The sequence below is a fragment of the Mesoplodon bidens genome (genome assembly GCF_964165515.1).
Source record: "Mesoplodon bidens genome assembly, chromosome: 10".
Classification (NCBI taxonomy): Eukaryota; Metazoa; Chordata; class Mammalia; order Artiodactyla; family Ziphiidae; genus Mesoplodon; species Mesoplodon bidens.
Window position 1 is genome coordinate 50,039,422 of NC_138172.1, and position 17,884 is coordinate 50,057,305.

The 17,884-nt window shown below is 38.8% G+C and overlaps 1 protein-coding gene across 1 annotated transcript in view; it reads right to left on the minus strand.

The window, feature by feature from the left end:
* The window catches only part of ARPP21 (cAMP regulated phosphoprotein 21), a 119,488-nt gene that overhangs the window by 71,316 nt on the left and 30,288 nt on the right, over nucleotides 1–17,884 (minus strand). Inside the window, exons 11-13 of the mRNA XM_081246596.1 lie at nucleotides 15,532–15,569; nucleotides 13,328–13,387; nucleotides 9,050–9,279 (exon numbers count right to left, since the gene is read on the minus strand). Of these exons, the coding sequence (XP_081102722.1) occupies nucleotides 9,050–9,279; nucleotides 13,328–13,387; nucleotides 15,532–15,569 (328 nt within the window). The remainder of the gene's footprint in view (nucleotides 1–9,049; nucleotides 9,280–13,327; nucleotides 13,388–15,531; nucleotides 15,570–17,884) is intronic.

The following is a 17,884-nucleotide window of genomic DNA, read 5'->3' on the forward strand; positions in this document are numbered from 1 at the left end:
AGTGTGCAGAAGCTCCCAAGATGGAATCCAGCCCTAATCATCTCCCTTTCCCTCCAGTGTGGACAAGAAAAGCTATAGCCCACGTCCATTAGGCACCAGCCACTCTTCACTACAACCAGAGCCAAGCAGCTCCAGCACCCTCACCCTTTACTGTGGCTATTCTGGGGTCTGAATATTAACCAGAGCCTCAGAGAGAAAATGCACTGAGCAAAATTTCTGTATCTGTGAATTCAAACTAACAGATGGATTGAGTGATATCATAGGTTGCAAGAATGGAGTATAAGAAACTTTAAAAACTATTAGCCCACATTATTGATTTATGTCATTAAAAATGCATTATTCGGGCTTCCCTGGTGGCGCAGTGGTTGGGAGTCCGCCTGCCGGTGCAGGGGACGCGGGTTCGTGCCCCGGTCTGGGGGGATCCCACGTGCCGCGGAGCGGCTGGGCCCATGAGCCATGGCCGCTGGGCCTGCGCGTCTGGAGCCTGTGCTCCGCGACGGGAGAGGCCGCAACGGTGAGAGGCCCGTGTACCACACACCAAAAAAAGCATTATTCTGTGTCATTAAAGGTTAACACATATAAGGAATAGTTAAGATTGTTTAGAAGATTCTAAAATGTGCCCTTAAACTGAAGACCTTTTTTTTTCCTGAACACAGGTTCTTTTATTAAACCACTTTTTCAAAGTGATGTTTAGTATAATGCCTTATAAATTATCTTTCTGCAAAACATAAAGAGGAAAAATATTCTGTACAGTGGATACTGGGAAGAATGTAAGTAACAAAATAACATGTGATGAAGTTTATCTTTGAAATGATATGGCTTTTAGTTCTACTATCTGTTTTTGTTATGTTCCTTCTAAAATTCTCAGCATTTTTAATAATAAAAAGTGTGGCTGACATATGAATTTCAACTCTACAGCCCTAACTTATTCCAGTACTAATAAGTGATTAAAGGAATAGTAAGTGATTTGTCATCTTTAATGAGAATATGGAGTTCTAAATTATGGTAAACTGAAGACCTTTTTGTTTTATTTTTATTGAAAATTTTATTCTATATTGGAGTATAGTTGATTAACAATGTTGTGTTAGTTTCAGGTGTACAGCAAGTGATTCAGTTACACATATACATGTACCTACTCTTTTTCAAGTTCTTAAATACATGAGAGGAATACAACATGTGATTGCAGAGAAGAGGGGCCATTGGAGAGTGTGGTAATTTTTGAGAAGAAGGACAGTGATATTTACTGAGCATTTAGTACATGTGGGTACCTGATAAACACTGTAATTATAAGGACTATACTGCCTAGATAGATAGGGAAATGGAAGCACAGAAAAGGCAGCTAACTCAAGCCAACTCATACAGGTAGACAGTGACAGAGCTGGGATGTGATCCAGGCAGACGGATCTAGATTTAACCATGACCCAACACCGACTGCCACCAGTGTTCTCGGGTGGGAATCTTCTCTGCTTTTTCCATGACTTTATTATTCAGAATGATAAAGTTTCAGATTAATTCAGGATGCTCCATCTAACTAATGCTGATGGGGTTCTGAATAATGTATGGGCAGAAAAATGAAGGATAAAAGGAAATGTGGAAATACTAACAGTAGTTTTGAGACCACATGGCTGACACGTCTGATCCTGCAGCCACTGCCCCAGTGCAAACTGTAGCGTGCGTTTGTGGACTTGTGCCCATGATTTGATGCTACAGTCCAAGTTTGACACTTAGCAGCATCAACAACAGCAGCAAGAACAGTAATAATACAATAACACTTCCTGACCCCTGATGATGAAGCTCATATACAACTGACTCAGCCCACATCCAGGCTGAGGGGTTAGACAGTAAAAGTCGGGGCTAACAAGGCATCTAGCACCATCCTGGGCACGTGTGCTGGTGGTGGAGATCGATACACAGAGACTAACGTGCGTCAACAAAATCCAAAAGATGACTTCATTTTGGCTTTTGGAAGATGGCCATTCTTCACTGATTGACAATATTTCCTTCTACTGGCTGAGAAAAAGCAGCAGCTTCAACAGGAATAATGAGGAGACAAGGTAAAGATAATGGAAATGATTTGATCCCACAGGTTAAAAGAAGGGAAGAAGGAAAAGTAAATTTGGCTTAAACTCTCAACACTTGCAAAGATGGAAGCAGTCAGACCTCCCTGGAGGGATGGCTCAGCAATCACCCTGCAGCCAGGCTGGCATATAACCAGCTCTGACCAGCTTCTAAACATCCATCACATAGAATCAGGTAAAGCAGTATTCGACACGTAGCCAGCATTACTGAAATTCTTGATCAAAAATGGCTGCTACCAATGGTGATAAAAGGCACAGGATTAGAAGTGTTCACAGATTTTAAAAAATAATTAATATTTGAGAACTTTACTACTTTGGGTGCTAAGAGTGGTTTGTGCTTCCTTTTTTTAGGGACTTAGTGACAGCAATGGCAAATATTTAAATAGTATGTCTATGTGACAAACACAGTGTTAATCACGCTATACGAATTATCTAATCTACTTTTCATAGCAACCTCATTTTGCAGATGAGAGCTGATCCTCAGAGACATTAAGTAAATTTCCCAAGTGCAGTTAGCGCTTGGAGGAGTCTGAGTTCAAACCCAGGCAATGCAACTTCAGGGACCAACCTTGAAGCCTACAGGTCATGTGTTTACCCTAAAGTCATTCCAGCAAGAACCAGGTAAGACCAGGGCCCTGACCAGGCCTATGCCAAGTTCTAGGAGATACTGCACAGAAATTCAATGCTACTCACAATGGGATGCTCAGAAATTGAAGCTGCACCCTGAGGGGCAGCTGGTGGGAGGTGTAGACCGAAGACACCAGGGTGGCTGGGTGAAAGCCTCAGGTGAACCCTCAAGAGGGACATAGGAAAAGGGAAAAATGGGAAGAGATTGGAAAAGAGATCATAAGTCAAAGCAAAATGGAAATCCAGGAAAGGGATGGGGCAGAAAGGAAAGGGCAGGGGAAGATTCCCTTGGAGGACGGAATAAGCATTCACTTGCCAGGGAGGGAGCACCCTGAGTTTTGGTTCCAGTTCTTCCAGAACTAGTTGTATTTCCTTCAGGAAGTGACATCTTCTTTAGACCTCAATGTCTTCTTTTGTAAAATATAAGCCACCAGACTAAATGATGAGTAGAGGTGAGGATGATGCCCTTGAAGTTCCCCTCAGCTTAACTATACTTTAAATAGGTTTCTTTCTGATTACAGGGCCTTTACCTCCCTTTTCTTAGCGCATCTCTGCTCCTCATTAGATGCAGAGAAAGCTTTCGACAAAATTCAACACCCATTTATGATAAAAACCCTGCAGAAAGGAGGCATAGAGGGAACTTTCCTCAACATAATAAAGGACATATATGACAAACCCACAGCCAACATCGTCCTCAATGGTGAAAAACTGAAACCATTTCCACTAAGATCAGGAACAAGACAAGGTTGCTCACTCTCACCACTCTTATTCAACATAGTTTTGGAAGTTTTAGCCACAGCAATCAGAGAAGAAAAAGAAATAAAAGGAATCCAAATCGGAAAAGAAGAAGTAAAGCTGTCTCTGTTTGCAGATGACATGATACTATACATAGAGAATCCTAAAGATGCTACCAGAAAACTACTAGAGCTAATCAATGAATTTGGTAAAGTAGCGGGATACAAAATTAACGAACAGAAATCTCTGGCATTCTTATACACTAATGATGAAAAATCTGAAAGTGAAATTAAGAAAACACTCCCATTTACCAGTGCAACAAAAAGAATAAAATATCTAGGAATAAACCCACCTAAGGAGACAGAAGACCTGTATGCAGAAAATTATAAGACACTGATGAAAGAAATTAAAGATGATACAAATAGATGGAGAGATATACCACATTCTTGGGTTTGAAGAATCAACATTGTGAAAATAGCTCTACTACCCTAAGCAATCTACAGATTCAATGCAATCCCTATCAAACTACCAATGGCATTTTTCACAGAACTATAACAAAAAGTTTCACAATTTGTATGGAAATACAAAAGACCCTGAATAGCCAAAGCAATCTTGAGAATGAAAAATGGAGCTGGAGGAATCAGGCTCCCTGACTTCAGACTATCCTACAAAGCTACAGTAATCAAGACAGTATGGTACTGGCACAAAAACAGTAATATAGATCAATGGAACAGGATAGAAAGACCAGAGGTAAACCCACGCACATATGGTCACCTTATCTTTTTTTTTTGTGTGTGTGGTACGTGGGCCTCTCACTGCTGTGGCCTCTCCTGTTGTGGAGCACAGACTCCAGACACGCAGGCTCAGCGGCCATGGCTCACGGGCCCAGCCGCTCCGCGGCATGTGGGATCTTCCTGGACCGGGGCACGAACCCGTGTCCCCTGCATTGGCAGGTGGACTCTCAACCACTGCGCCACCAGGGAAGCCCGGTCACCTTATCTTTGATAAAGGAGGCAAGGATATACAATGGAGAAAAGACAGCCTCTTCAATAAGTGGTGCTGGGAAAACTGGACAGGTAAATGTAAAAGTATGAAATTAGAACACTCCCTAACTCCATACAGAAAAATAAACTCAAAATGGATTAAAGACCTAAATGTAAGGCCAGATACTATCAAACTCTTAGAGGAAAACATAGGCAGAACGCTCTATGACATAAATCACAGCAAGATACTTTTTGACCCACCTCCTAGAGAAATGGAAATAAAAACAAAAATAAACACATGGGACCTAATGAAACTTGAAAGCTTTTGCACAGCAAAGGAAACCATAAACAAGACCAAAAGACAACCCTCAGAGTGGGAGAAAATATTTGCAAATGAAGCAACTGACAAAGGATTAATCTCCAAAATTTACAAGCAGCTCATGCAGCTCAATAACAAAAAAACAAACAACCCAATCCAAAAGTGGGCAGAAGACCTAAATAGACATTTATCCAAAGAAGATATACAGATTGCCAACAAACACATGAAAGAATGCTCAACATCATTAATCATTAGAGAAATGCAAATCCAAACTACAATGAGATATCATCTCACACCGGTCAGAATGGCCATCAACAAAAATCTATAAACAATAAATGCTGGAGAGGTTGTGGAGAAAAGGGAACACTCTTGCACTGTTGATGGGAATGTAAATTGATACAGCCACTATGGAGAACAGTATGGAGGTTCCTTAAAAAACTACAAATAGAACTACCATATGACCCAGCAATCCCACTACTGGGCATATACCCTGAGAAAACCATAATTCAAAAAGAGTCATGTACCAAAATGTTTATAGCAGCCCTATTTACAATAGCCCAGAGATGGAAACAAGCTAAGTGTCCATCATCGGATGAATGGATAAAGAAGATGTGGCACATATATACAATGGAATACTACTCAGCCATAAAAAGAAACGAAATTGAGTTATTTGTAGTGAGGTGGATGGACCTAGAGTCTGTCATATAGAGTGAAGGAAGTCAGAAAGAGGACAAATACCGTATGCTAACACATATGTATGGAATCTAAGAAAAAAAATGTCATGAAGAAGCTAGGGGTAAGATGGGAATAAAGACACACACCCACTAGAAAATGGACTTGAAGATATGGGGAGGGGGAAGGGTAAGCTATGACAAAGTGAGAGAGTGGCATGGACATATATACACTACCAAACGTAAAATAGACAGCTAGTGGGAAGCAGCAGCATAGCACAGGAAGATCAGCTGGGTGCTTTGTAGATGCAAATCTTCTCCCAGCCTTTTATCAGTTTTACAACCGGGGAAGGTCTTTATTAAGGACTTGGGAGCTGTCCCTTTGAAGTGAAGTCCTCATGAAAAACGGTGCCTTTCTCTGCAAGTGTCAGCACCAATTAGCAAACACAGGCGGTCTAATCAAATTGACCAATCACCTATTTAAGGCCCTCTAGCTCACTTACAGACTCTCCTGCCTTTGTTTCAGCGGGGTTGAGTTTAGTTTCTCTCCCCTACTGCAACAGTCTTGACCTCTATTGAATTAGTTCTGGGTAAAGTCTTCCTGCCTCTTTAACTCATCAGATACAATTTTTCTTTTACAGGGACCCTGAACCATGAGTATTTTTTTCTCCTGAGTTTGAGAAAATGTTTCCAGATCCAAGTGTCAGAGTTCAGTAGAATAACCAAAAGCTTCTGAAATTACGAGGGAAAAAGAATATCCAGGATGCATTAGTGTAGTGACGAAAATAAACAGAGAAGAGGAAGTGATGGAAAGATGAGGCATCTTGCACGGGCTCCAGAAATACCCCAGGGCACAGACCTGGAAGGTAACAACAACAAGGATACTCTTGCCTCCAGAAAACAAGATGCCAGGCCATGTAAAATGGTGAAAACAAAACGGAAGGCTATCTTACTTCTCCAGAGCAGTTGTTTCTCAAGCTTGGTTTGTAGAGAAGCCATCGTGCTTGAACAAATTCTTCTTGTGAGTCTGATGCAGCTAAAGTCGAGAAGCCCTGCTCTGGACATCAAGATGGAAGGATGCCAGTAAAACAACATGGTGTGGCCAGTGTGGAAAGAAACAGATATCACACACTTATTTCTCAACCCCACGTTCATGGCAGCACTATTTACAATAGCCAAGACATGGAAGCAACCTAAATGTCCATCGACAGATGAACGGATAAAGACGATGTGGTACACATATACGATGTATAAGACTCAGCCATAAAAAGGTTGAAATAATGCCATCTGTAGCAACATGGATGGACCTAGAGATTATCATACTAAGTGAAGTAAGTCAGAAAGAGAAAGACAAATACCATATGATATCACTTATATGTGGAATCTATAAAAACAATACAAGTGAACTTATTTACAAAACAGAAACAGACTCACAGACTTTGAAAACAAACTTATGGTTCCCAAAGAGGGAAGAGTGGGGAGGGATAAATCAGGAGGTTGGGATTAACAGATACACACTAATATATATAAAATCGATAATCAACAAGGACCTACTGTATAGCACAGGGGACTCTACTCAACACTCTGTAATAACCTATATGGGAAAAGAATCTGAAAAAGAATTCAGTTATATGTATAACTGAACCACTTTGCTGTACACCTGAAACTAACACAACATTGTAAATCAACTATACCCCAATATAAAATAAAAATTAGATTTAAAAACCCAACCAACCAAACAAACAAAAAACCCAACATGGTGTGGCCAGTGTGGAAAGAAATAGATATCACACACACTTATCTCACAACCCCATCGCCACTACCAAGAAACAGCTGGGGTCGCGGTGCAATCGCCATTCAAGTCCTCTTCCCAATGAGGATGTGATGAAATCAGCTGTCTCCACACGCCTGCACTGGACCCCTGATAGGTGACCACTGCAGTGCTCAGTGCAGGGGATACAATAAGGGAAATACAGCCCAGATCTCAAGAGGATGTGCTTGTGCATTCTGACTTCGGTTAATATGCTTTTCCCCAAATGTAGCAAAACATGTTTCCCACCTGGAAAGAGTCTCATTATTAACTATTTGAAGCTAGAATTAGAGGAGGAGAAGAATAACTTAAACGTCACAACTCCAGACTTAGTTTCTAAAAGGTCAAAAAAAGTTTGCCATTCCACTGTGAACAATAAAGTAAAAAATCAGAAACTTGTGTGGTTCTGAAGCTCCATGACAGCAAAATTGACAGCTTGGCTTCATAAAACCATCTTGGGAGATTGTAAGTTTGTTTTGACATCCTATCTTGATCCCCTTTCATTTTTTTCCTTGCCATTCCTGTACCTTGACAGGCTTTCAAATGGAGACACTTAGATGAAAAGAAAAAAAAATGTCTGAAGCACTTACAATTTCTAATCATTCTTCAAAGAACATGGCATTTTAGCATTCTTGAAGTGTTTTAAATGTTTCCAAAGAGCTTTGCTTTGGAGATGATTGGTGGTTGGTGTGTGGAGAAGGTCGATTAATTTAAAAATCTTAAGAGCTCTTTGGGTGTGCTGGAATTTTTAAGTGCACCATTTAAGGTACTTGGTTTCTGCGTTTGAAGGAGATTTAAAACCCTTTAACCTTTCTTAGTTTACAGGAACTCAAGTGTACCACAGTGGATTTTCTTGACTTCAGTTGCTGCAATAGTGGGATATAAGAGCAATTAATTAGAGGAAGAAATCAAGAATTCTCCAATTGGTGAATAAAAATGACAGAAGGCAGTGCGAGCCCACCTGAGTCTTTCCAAGAAGCAGGATGTATACATAAAGTAGTGGCTGAGACTAGATGCTATTAATTTTCTGCCTATGTAGGAAAACACAAGATAATTTCTTAGGAAGCACTTGTCAACAACATAATTATGTTAAACCATTAGCATAATGAGCTGAGATTTCACAAAGAGGCTCCCCAGCGTTAGTGAGAAGCTTGGTTGGGAAAGTATTCACAGTGGAGGACTGCCCGTGTTTAACCTCTGCTTGGCGTTGTCCATTCAGCATTCATTCCCCCTCGCGGCCCTGGACTCCCACTCACTGCACATGCAGGCTATGAATGCACCAGTATGAATGCAAACTCCAACTACCTATGTCAAAACATCACTATTCACTTACAAGACGAAAACGGGAAAAAGAAGATGCATGCACCTAGCTACTTGGAAACTTGAAAATTTCTGAGGCTCTCTTTCCTTATCCTATTCCATATCTTTAAGGAATAAATCATAATATTGAATTTTTAAAAATAGCTAACCTTGGTTAAATAGCTGCCTTGTGCAGGTGCCTTGGTAACTGATTTTATATAAATGGTCAAATTTAAACTTACAATAGTCTACTGAGGGGAGTTACAGTAACATTCTATTATCACCCACACTTTATAGATAAGGAAATTGAAGATTAGAGAGGTTAATAATTGGACCCAGGCACACAGCTCGCAAGAGGCAGTATTGTTATTTAAATTGCACCTTCTGACTTTTTTGCTATCTCAGTGATTAATATCATTCACATCATTATCTTTAGTTCAGGGAAGTCAGTGAGAGCACTGACCACACAGCTTGGGTGGAATCAGAGGAAACTACCATGGGACATAAACCCATTCAGTACTAACTACCTGCTTTGGACAGCTTCCCGGTACTCCTGCTACTGGATGTGCTGTCACCCCTGGTCAGCACCGTGATGCCCCCAAAACTCGCCGTCTTGGTCATGGCAGGTTTGAGATTGCGGTTGGAGCTGTCAGAATCTGTGCTGCTCCAGGCTCTTTGGTGGTCGGACCACTTGAGTTCATTCTCCGAGCTGCTCTGCCGACTTCCAGATGTTCTCCCCGAGCTGTCTCTGTTGCCCCTGGAGCGTGGCCACCAGAAAGATGCACGGCACAGCATTAGATTCCGAAAGCAGAACGGACACAGAGCGGGACCTTTCTTGTAAGAACCGTCTACACAAGACCCTTCTGGTCAACCCTTTCCATGACATCTGTCGCCTCACAAACAGTGCACAGACACCTTGTTGATGTACACAGAGACAGGTAACACGTCACACAAACACTCATGCTACAAACGAAAAACCAAACCTAGAAATGTCACATGGTCCCTCTGCCAGTGAAGGGGAAACAACAAGAAAAATAGGATATAAGATATAATTGGTAACTTCTCTTGTGGAGAGGAGAGAGGAAGGTAAATTCTCCTGACCCAAATCAACAATGAATCCATGTTTGAAAGCAATTATGATGTTAAATGATCCTAAAAGCAACTCCCACTGAAAAAGAGTTTCATCTTTCCCTTTAGCATTAAGTAATTGGACCATGGTAAAATACACAGTTTCAACGAAGCCACTTACTAATTTAGCTGCTAACTTTATGATTCATTAAGGCTTTGGCAGACAGCACAGAAATCACAGGAATTCCTCTGTTAACCTTTGGTGAGAATTTTGCCCAGTGAGTTTAACTTTCACGGGCAGAGGAAAGAGCCCTTTAATACTTTTCACATAGAAAAATTCGTGATAATAACAACAGCGCAAACACTACACTGACACGAAACTTTCCAAGGAGATCAATGGGAATAACAAAATAGCTCCATAGATGAAATGACACATTTGTTCAAAATTCAAATAGAAAAAGATTGAACTTATTGGAAGAGATCCAATAGCCAAAAGTCATTTTTGAAGACTACAGAGTATTTCTAAGCAGTGTGCACAACTGCATGTATTTTATAGAGAAAGTTGATGAAATTTGCATTTTCATTGGTTTCCACCTGCTTAAAGAGTGACTTGGTTACTATTTTTCAAAGGCTTTTCTGCAGTTTGGAAATAATGGATCATCAAAATATTCTAAGATTCTCAAGGATTATGAATAAGCAAAGGGGACAACAACCATGGGCAATAGATATAACCCCTAATTTCATATCACTGTGCAATGTGATAGAAATCTTGATCACAGTGGTGAACAGCAGTTTTATTAATATTCTTCTAAAGACAATCATGGGCTGTTGAGATGCTAGAAGTATACATATCTAATTGAAACACTCACCCACCAAACTGTACAGAAGGTATACAGAAAATTTTAGGTTTTGCTTCAACTTTACTTACTAAACGTTTTCTTTCATTTTATGAAAACTTAAGAAGGTCAATGGATCCAGGAGATAATAAAGATGAAACAGCTAGTCTGTGATAAAGACTTTGTACAGTGAGGGGAGGAAATGCAACAGAAAATTCACAAAACAAAAAGTACTCAGCGCCCTGCTGTCCTCTCTTAATGTTTTCTTACAAACATTCTCTGTGTGTTCTGTACCTCGGAGATGGCTGGTTTTAGAAACAAGGGCTATTTTAAAAAAAGACTAGTTTGTGAGTAGGAAGCATCAGACACTCACCAAGGGCCAGGTGACTTTAGTTCTTAAACACCTATGAAATTCAAACAGCCCCCAGAAGAGACTGGGTGGAGAAAAACCAGCCCTTTCAAGGTGCTCTATTCCTGATTGTTTCCCTTTAAATCTCCAAATTCAGCTTCATTCTTTCCTCATATAATTCTGATTAATTTGACCCACCCTTGATGAAGCCTGACTAAATCATTATTTAGCAACCATGAATGTACCAAGGGTGTGACAATAATCTGCCCTGTAGATAATGCAGAATATTTATTATAGGAAAAGATTTGGAGTGGTCCTCAGCATACAGGATGCATCAGAAGGCAATTCTCCATATGGAGGCGATCATCACTAAAGTCTGCTTCAATTATCAACTCTGCACCTCCTTGGGAGGAATTTAGACTTCCTCTAAATGCCAGAGTGGCTAAGCCTTTCTCTGCAAAGGAGGTGTCCACCACTATTCCTAAGTGCATTTTAGTGTGTTTCTAAAGCACTGGGTAGTTCCTCTAGGCTCATGTCACATCCCATAGCCAATAAGGCAACCTAAGATTTCCTTAACTTCTTCTACCTCTAATCCACTGGCTCAAATCCTCATCTCAAGATCTGTGCATTTTATAAAAAATGGAATTTTAGTTGTTGCTTTAGAGAGTTAGCATTAATGAGATTCAAAATAATGCATTTAATTTATGATCTCTAGATATGGATACACTGAAATCATATCTTTTGCTGCTCTATCAATCATTCACCTTAACACTGGCAAGGTAAGGTCCAGAACTGAATTTCATATCTATCTGGGTGTGGAATCATAGGTATCATATCCACAAGTGCCTTCCTATACTTCCTAACAAGCCCAGTCCTAGTCTTCTTCTATTGGAAACCAGGAAGACAATGATAATGAATATCTGGCCATCAAGAGGCGTTGGCCCTCTTGTACATAACTAGAATTTGACCCCAGAGTAGTCATAAAGCACATACTCTAAGTTCTGCTTCTGTGCTAATTAACATAACTGATAAGTATTGTCCTTCATGTCTGAATGTGACACTTTTTTTTTTTTTTTTTTTTTACCAAGTTAGGTATGATGTACATTTTGAACTGCTTTTATCAGTGTCTGGATGGCTTTGTGCTAAGTCATATTCCTGAGTTTCTGTGCTTGGTAATTTTGGTGGGTTATAGCATCCATATTTGGGATGGTTGACTTCACTAGACAGTAGCTCTGGCTAGGGACCAGATTTGGGGCTATGTAAAACTAAATGCCTCTAGGGGTCAAGAACCCACATTTTATCTATACTGGTCTAAACAAGCCAGGTCATGGTGTATGACTGCATGAGCACAGATACATTCTAGTCCTTCTCTGGGCTTTCAAGGGAAAAAATGCAAGGTTATTTTCTTAATCTTCAAGTGTGAAAATAAACTGTCTAATGATACAAGAGGAAGGTATTAGATGCATAGTTCAGCCTAGAAAAGTAAAGGAAGTTAAAAAATAGATCCTGTTTTTTTTTGTTTGTTTCTGCCAAAGTGTAAAAAGAAAAGAAATTGCTCTAACTTTTCTAAGGATGAGGTCATAAGTTCAGATTTACAGCAAAAAGGTATGTTCTAAGCACAGAATTCATTTACTTTTGGGTATTTCCTTTTTTTCTCAGTGGTCAAGAAGTTTTGTTGGTTTGTTTGTTTTGCCTTTCCTACAACAGAGATGAATCCTAATATTCATAAAAGCACTAGCATGTTAAATATATATATTAGGTAAATATATGTATTAGGTATTGAATATATATATATATATATACATATACATATAAAATATATATAGCACTGTGTATCCATTGCCCTATAATGGATGGTAGAGACACATTTAATAAAGTAATGAGATAAAAAATTTTTTTAATTAAAAAAATAATGAGAGAGCGGGTATAGTACCTCTGCTTTCATGGCACTCTCTAGCCTAGTATAAAACTTTATACATATTATATATATATTTTTTATATATATATATAAAATCTATTCTCCTTATCCCACACAGATCTTGATTTAAGTAGTTCATTATAATTGGAAACAATCCCATATCTTTCTTTAGAAATAAAATCTGTGCTTGAAAAAATATTGTTTGAAATATTATGATGGATAGTAGTGGCTAAAAATCAACTACTCAAATAGAGTTATCATTGATTTGTTTTCCAGTGTTGGGAACGTATACACAATTGCAAGCTATAAGAGAAATTTTAACTCAGTGTAATTCACCAAAGTTGATTTGGGAATGTGAAATCAGTGTGCTGTCAAAGTTAGTCCTGGAGGAAAAAACCCCAGAAAATCAGAGGAAGAACCCTAAAGGACTGTAGACAAAGCATTTGGTTTCCCAGTCCTGTATCTCACAGGACCCCATATGGCTTCAACACTAGCTCAGTAACAAGCTTTACAAAGAGATAACCGAACATATTTTATTTCATGAACAGAGATATTTTACACTAATACACTTATATTTAACATTGATTCCACCACATCATCTGAAAACAGTTTTAAAAAAGTAAACCATACCAACCGAAAGAGCTGTCTTTTCTTATAGGTCTCACTGCATATGTTACTGTCTTCCAAGAGCCTACTGGAAATGAAAAACATGATTTTTATGATATAAAATCTAAGGGTACTAAATGCCCTATGTTAAATGGATGTGTACTCAACTATGGCATACCTGTCTTGCAAATCAACCCTATATGCTACGGTTTATTTTCAAGATGTAGAGTTTTGCCCTAATAAATTAATGGCAGCCTGATTTTTCAGGATAAAGTACTAGGATAAAGTACTGATGCTAGATAGGGAGAAGGAAGGGAAGAAGAAACAGATGGAATGGAAGAGGAGGGGAGAATCAAAGAAATGGATATAGATATAATAGACATTTAATTAATTAAATATATCAGTTGCGATTTTTTTCTTTGGGTAATATTAGTTATTCTTTATTTTTGGGGCATAGTGAAATATGCCTTCCAAAGGCAGGTATCAAAGAAATATATTTATTTTTGTAGGGATCTATTCAGAATTTTGCTTTTGCAGACCATCAATACTTCTTCACATATGCAATGCATATTTGTGACAAATTATTGTATTGATGAATATAATCCAATTTGAATATTAGGGACACAAGTGCACTAGCAGTCTTTTCATACAAAACACAAGTATATGACTAAGATTAGGGAGTAAGTAGGGAAAATGATTGGCTAGAAGACTAGGGAATGACATGTCCTACTAAACTGAATTCTAAATGCTCACTTTATTCTTTGGGTAAGGATATAGAATTTTGGATTGCTTCAACATCCAAATGTTGAATCCAACATCCAAATTCAATTCTGGATATAGAATTTTGGATTGCTTTAACATCCCTACGATGTTAAAGCTCACAGATTCTTAATTTACTGTAAAAAAGGAATACTTGTTGAAAACTGTATGGGTTTTTGAGGATGCTTTTGGATGCCTTGTAAAGACCTGTTCACTACTTTCATCCCTTCTTCTACAAGAGGTTATTCAGTTGAGGGTAGTTACTTGACGTTTTCTAACTGCTACTATGAATGAGGGCATTTTTTAAACCAATCCTCTTTTTTTTTTTTTTCTTTTTGCGGTATGCGGGCCTCTCACTGTTGCGGCCTCTCCCGTTGCGGAGCACAAGCTCCGGATGCGCAGGCCCAGCGGCCATGGCTCACGGGCCCAGCCGCTCCACGGCATATGGGATCCTCCCAGACCGGGGCATGAACCCGTATCCCCTGCATTGGCAGGCGGACTCTCAACCACTGCGCCACCAGGGAGGCCCTAAACCAATCCTCTTGAATGCCCGGTTTAACTTTTCTCTAAGTACTGGAATTTAATCAAATAGCCTCCATTTTAATCGATTTTATAGGGATACCCATTAAGCCAACACCTGAAATGAAATTAACCACCACTCTTTTAGTGGCTACCATATTTCCAATCCAAGTTGCTCACTGTGATGCATTTTAATGTGATCAGTACAGCTAATGAGGAATTCCTTAATTCCCCTTGAAAAGGTGCAATTAAATCAATGGAGCATTTTAATATCTATATCAGTTTAGAACTATTTTTAAAAGGCACATGCTAAATTTGAGAACTTCTGCTCTTATACTCAAGACTTTGTATAAATGTTTTAACACATTCATGTCATAACCACCACCTTCTCTACTAATACCCAGCCAGGTACACTGATAAATCTAGATTGGTTTAGATAAGTTTTCCAAGTTCAGCCTTTTATGAAGACTGAGAGATTATTTAGAATGAGAAATATAAAACAACACTATTCAAATTATCATCTGTGTAGCTACATATAACGATAGGGCACAGGAAGTGGCCAATAACACCAAATACACAAGTACTTTTAGCAGCCTATTCAATAAGCCAATGAAACTGCAAGTTCCTGTCTCAACATTTATACTTTTTAATGCCTGGGGAAGGCAACAGGATTATACCTTTGGAAGGACCAGAAGTTGAGACTTTAAATGAGGAAACTGTTGAAACTTATGTTTGGAAGTAACGGAGGGAATTTTTCCCCCAAGTTAAATAGCTTTTAGACATGCTAAATAACATATATGTGTGCATATATATGTGTGTACACATAGATATATGTATTTATTTATACATATATTCAAGCACACACTTATATATGGCATATGTATATCTATGAAAAACAAGACACATGACAGACTTTGTTCCTCTAAAGACATGAAAAAGCAAATTTCATTTTACCTGTTTTCCACAAAAAGGCTTTCCTGGGAGCAAACTGACTGAAAAATAAAAAAAAGCATTGTATCAGATGTTCTGGATATGCTGAGGGGGCCCAAATCCTTGCCTGCTTTTCAAACTACTTTTCCCCTCCAAGAGGAAAAGAATTAAGAAAAATATGTACCATTTTCAGAAAACATGGAAATTTTTAAAAGGAAAAAAAAAACGGTTAGAGTTAGAAGTGTAAACCATTCTCATGCAGCTCTTTTCCGTCATGGTGTCTCCAGGTTTCAAACAGATTTAGCCTGTGTAGCGCCAAGGTCAGAAGAGAGATGTTGTGAATGAAACTGCTGGAGAAACCTGTGAGCATCAGGTTCTGAGCTAGTGGTTTCCTCTAGGGCTGCCGAGATGCAGCCGCCGTCAGGAGCGAAAAGGACAAGTTCAGATCAAGGCAGAGCGTGCAAATTTGGCACGATGCACCTGAGGATGGGAGATCTGTAAAGCCACAATCCTGAAATTATGACCTGGCAACGATAAACTCTCACAACATAAACAGATGACTTGCAAGACTCTCAAACTGAAGAGATGCTATCAAACAATCTTGGGGGGGAGTTGGCGGGGGCAGCGGGGTGCTCAGAAAACAAGTGAGAATAAAATGAAGTTAATCGGGAAAGAATATCAAGCTCCATCTAATATATCTTAGTTTTTCACACAAAAAACCCAGTGACTTTCTTCTTAGCTTGCATTCCCTAGCACACATTTCTCTGCTATCTTGGGTTTAATATACAACTTAGGGAAGATAAAATTCCATGATCATTATGTGCTCGGGAAAGGTAGATCAAATTAAATTTTAACAAACAGAGAAACAGAAGTCTAAACAAAATATGGTGCAACAGTCCTAAAATACGACTGTGTTTAGGAACTAATATAAAACCATGTTCAAAGTATTAAGTTTGTAAATGTAAATATAGACACCATATTATACGTGTGGATTTTCTAAATGATGAATAAGTCACCTGGCTAAAGGGATAAATAGAGACTTAATAGGTCGATTTTAAGATAAAATAAAACTAAAGAAATAATAATGACCTTTCAATATCGAATTCTTGAATTAAAAATGCTGCTAATGTAACCACTGCTCAGAGATGCCAGGAGGATATTGGTTTCTTTCTACATTTTACTGGAGAAATCATTTCCTTCCACTAAGCCAAAGGGCTAGATTGGACATAAATGTTTTTCTCAGTGGCCTGAGCATTTTAATGGGGGCATCTCTAGAACCATTTCTGTTTTAACCTCTGTGCATTTAACATGCATCCCGAAGATCAAGTGTGCAAAAATTTTATTAAACAAAAGGCAAAAACAGCCAACTAAGAAAAAAGCTTTTCAGAAAAATATTTTTTAAAAAATTTGACATTTAGTTTTATAAAAGGAAACAAATACAGATGATGTGCCCTTGACATTATTCCTATGAGGATCTCTTTAAAGTAAGCTAAATATCCCATTGTCTTTATTTCCTTTAGTTTGGTTTCCCTACTGGTTTGAGTCAAGTTTGAGCCAAGTCCTGGTATGTGAAAAAAGTGAGATTGTGTCAGATATCCATGATGAATTTAATACTTTGTTATTTCTCATCTGTTGAGGTTGAAAAGAGGTCAATTACATTTAGGATGTTCTGGTTGGTACTGAATAACTGAGACTCAATTACTTCTTTGAAGGAGTTGATCAAAGACATGATGACCTCTTCAGACTCATTAATCTATAGCATTTGGGGGAAAGAGAAGCAGCCCAAAACTCTTTGAATTAAAAAATAAGTTACTTGCAAGTCAAAGATGATGTTCCCCAAAACCTACCTCCACAGCATCTGCCTGATTTTTGTGGAAAGGTCCTAAAAAATCATCTCATCATCCATCTACCACATTTTCATAAATAAGACAAGAGACAGTTATGGGCTACGATTCAGTAACTGATGAAAATATGTGTGTGTGTGTGTGTGTATGTAAAGTAGCATTAATAACTTACAAATTTTAATAGCAGAGAAAGATAAAATTGTCACAGTAATTAAGCCTAGCATTCAGAGCTGTCAGGTATATGCATCCTCAGATGTAAATAAAGGTCTTTTTTTTTAAAGGAGGAAAACGTTTTTGCCGATGGTTTACAGAATTCTCTTCCACGTGCCACCCCCAAGCCAGGTGGTGCCTCACACCCTCATCATCAGCTCTCCCTGAAGAATCCCAGCACATGCAAAGGAGACCAAAGATTAGGTCCTCCCCAAATCCCTATTTATACATAAATACCCTTCAGAAATCACCCTACAGGCAAAACAGGTCTCTCTCAAATATATTGCTTTATCAACTTAACCTTCCTAAAAGGAACAACATTG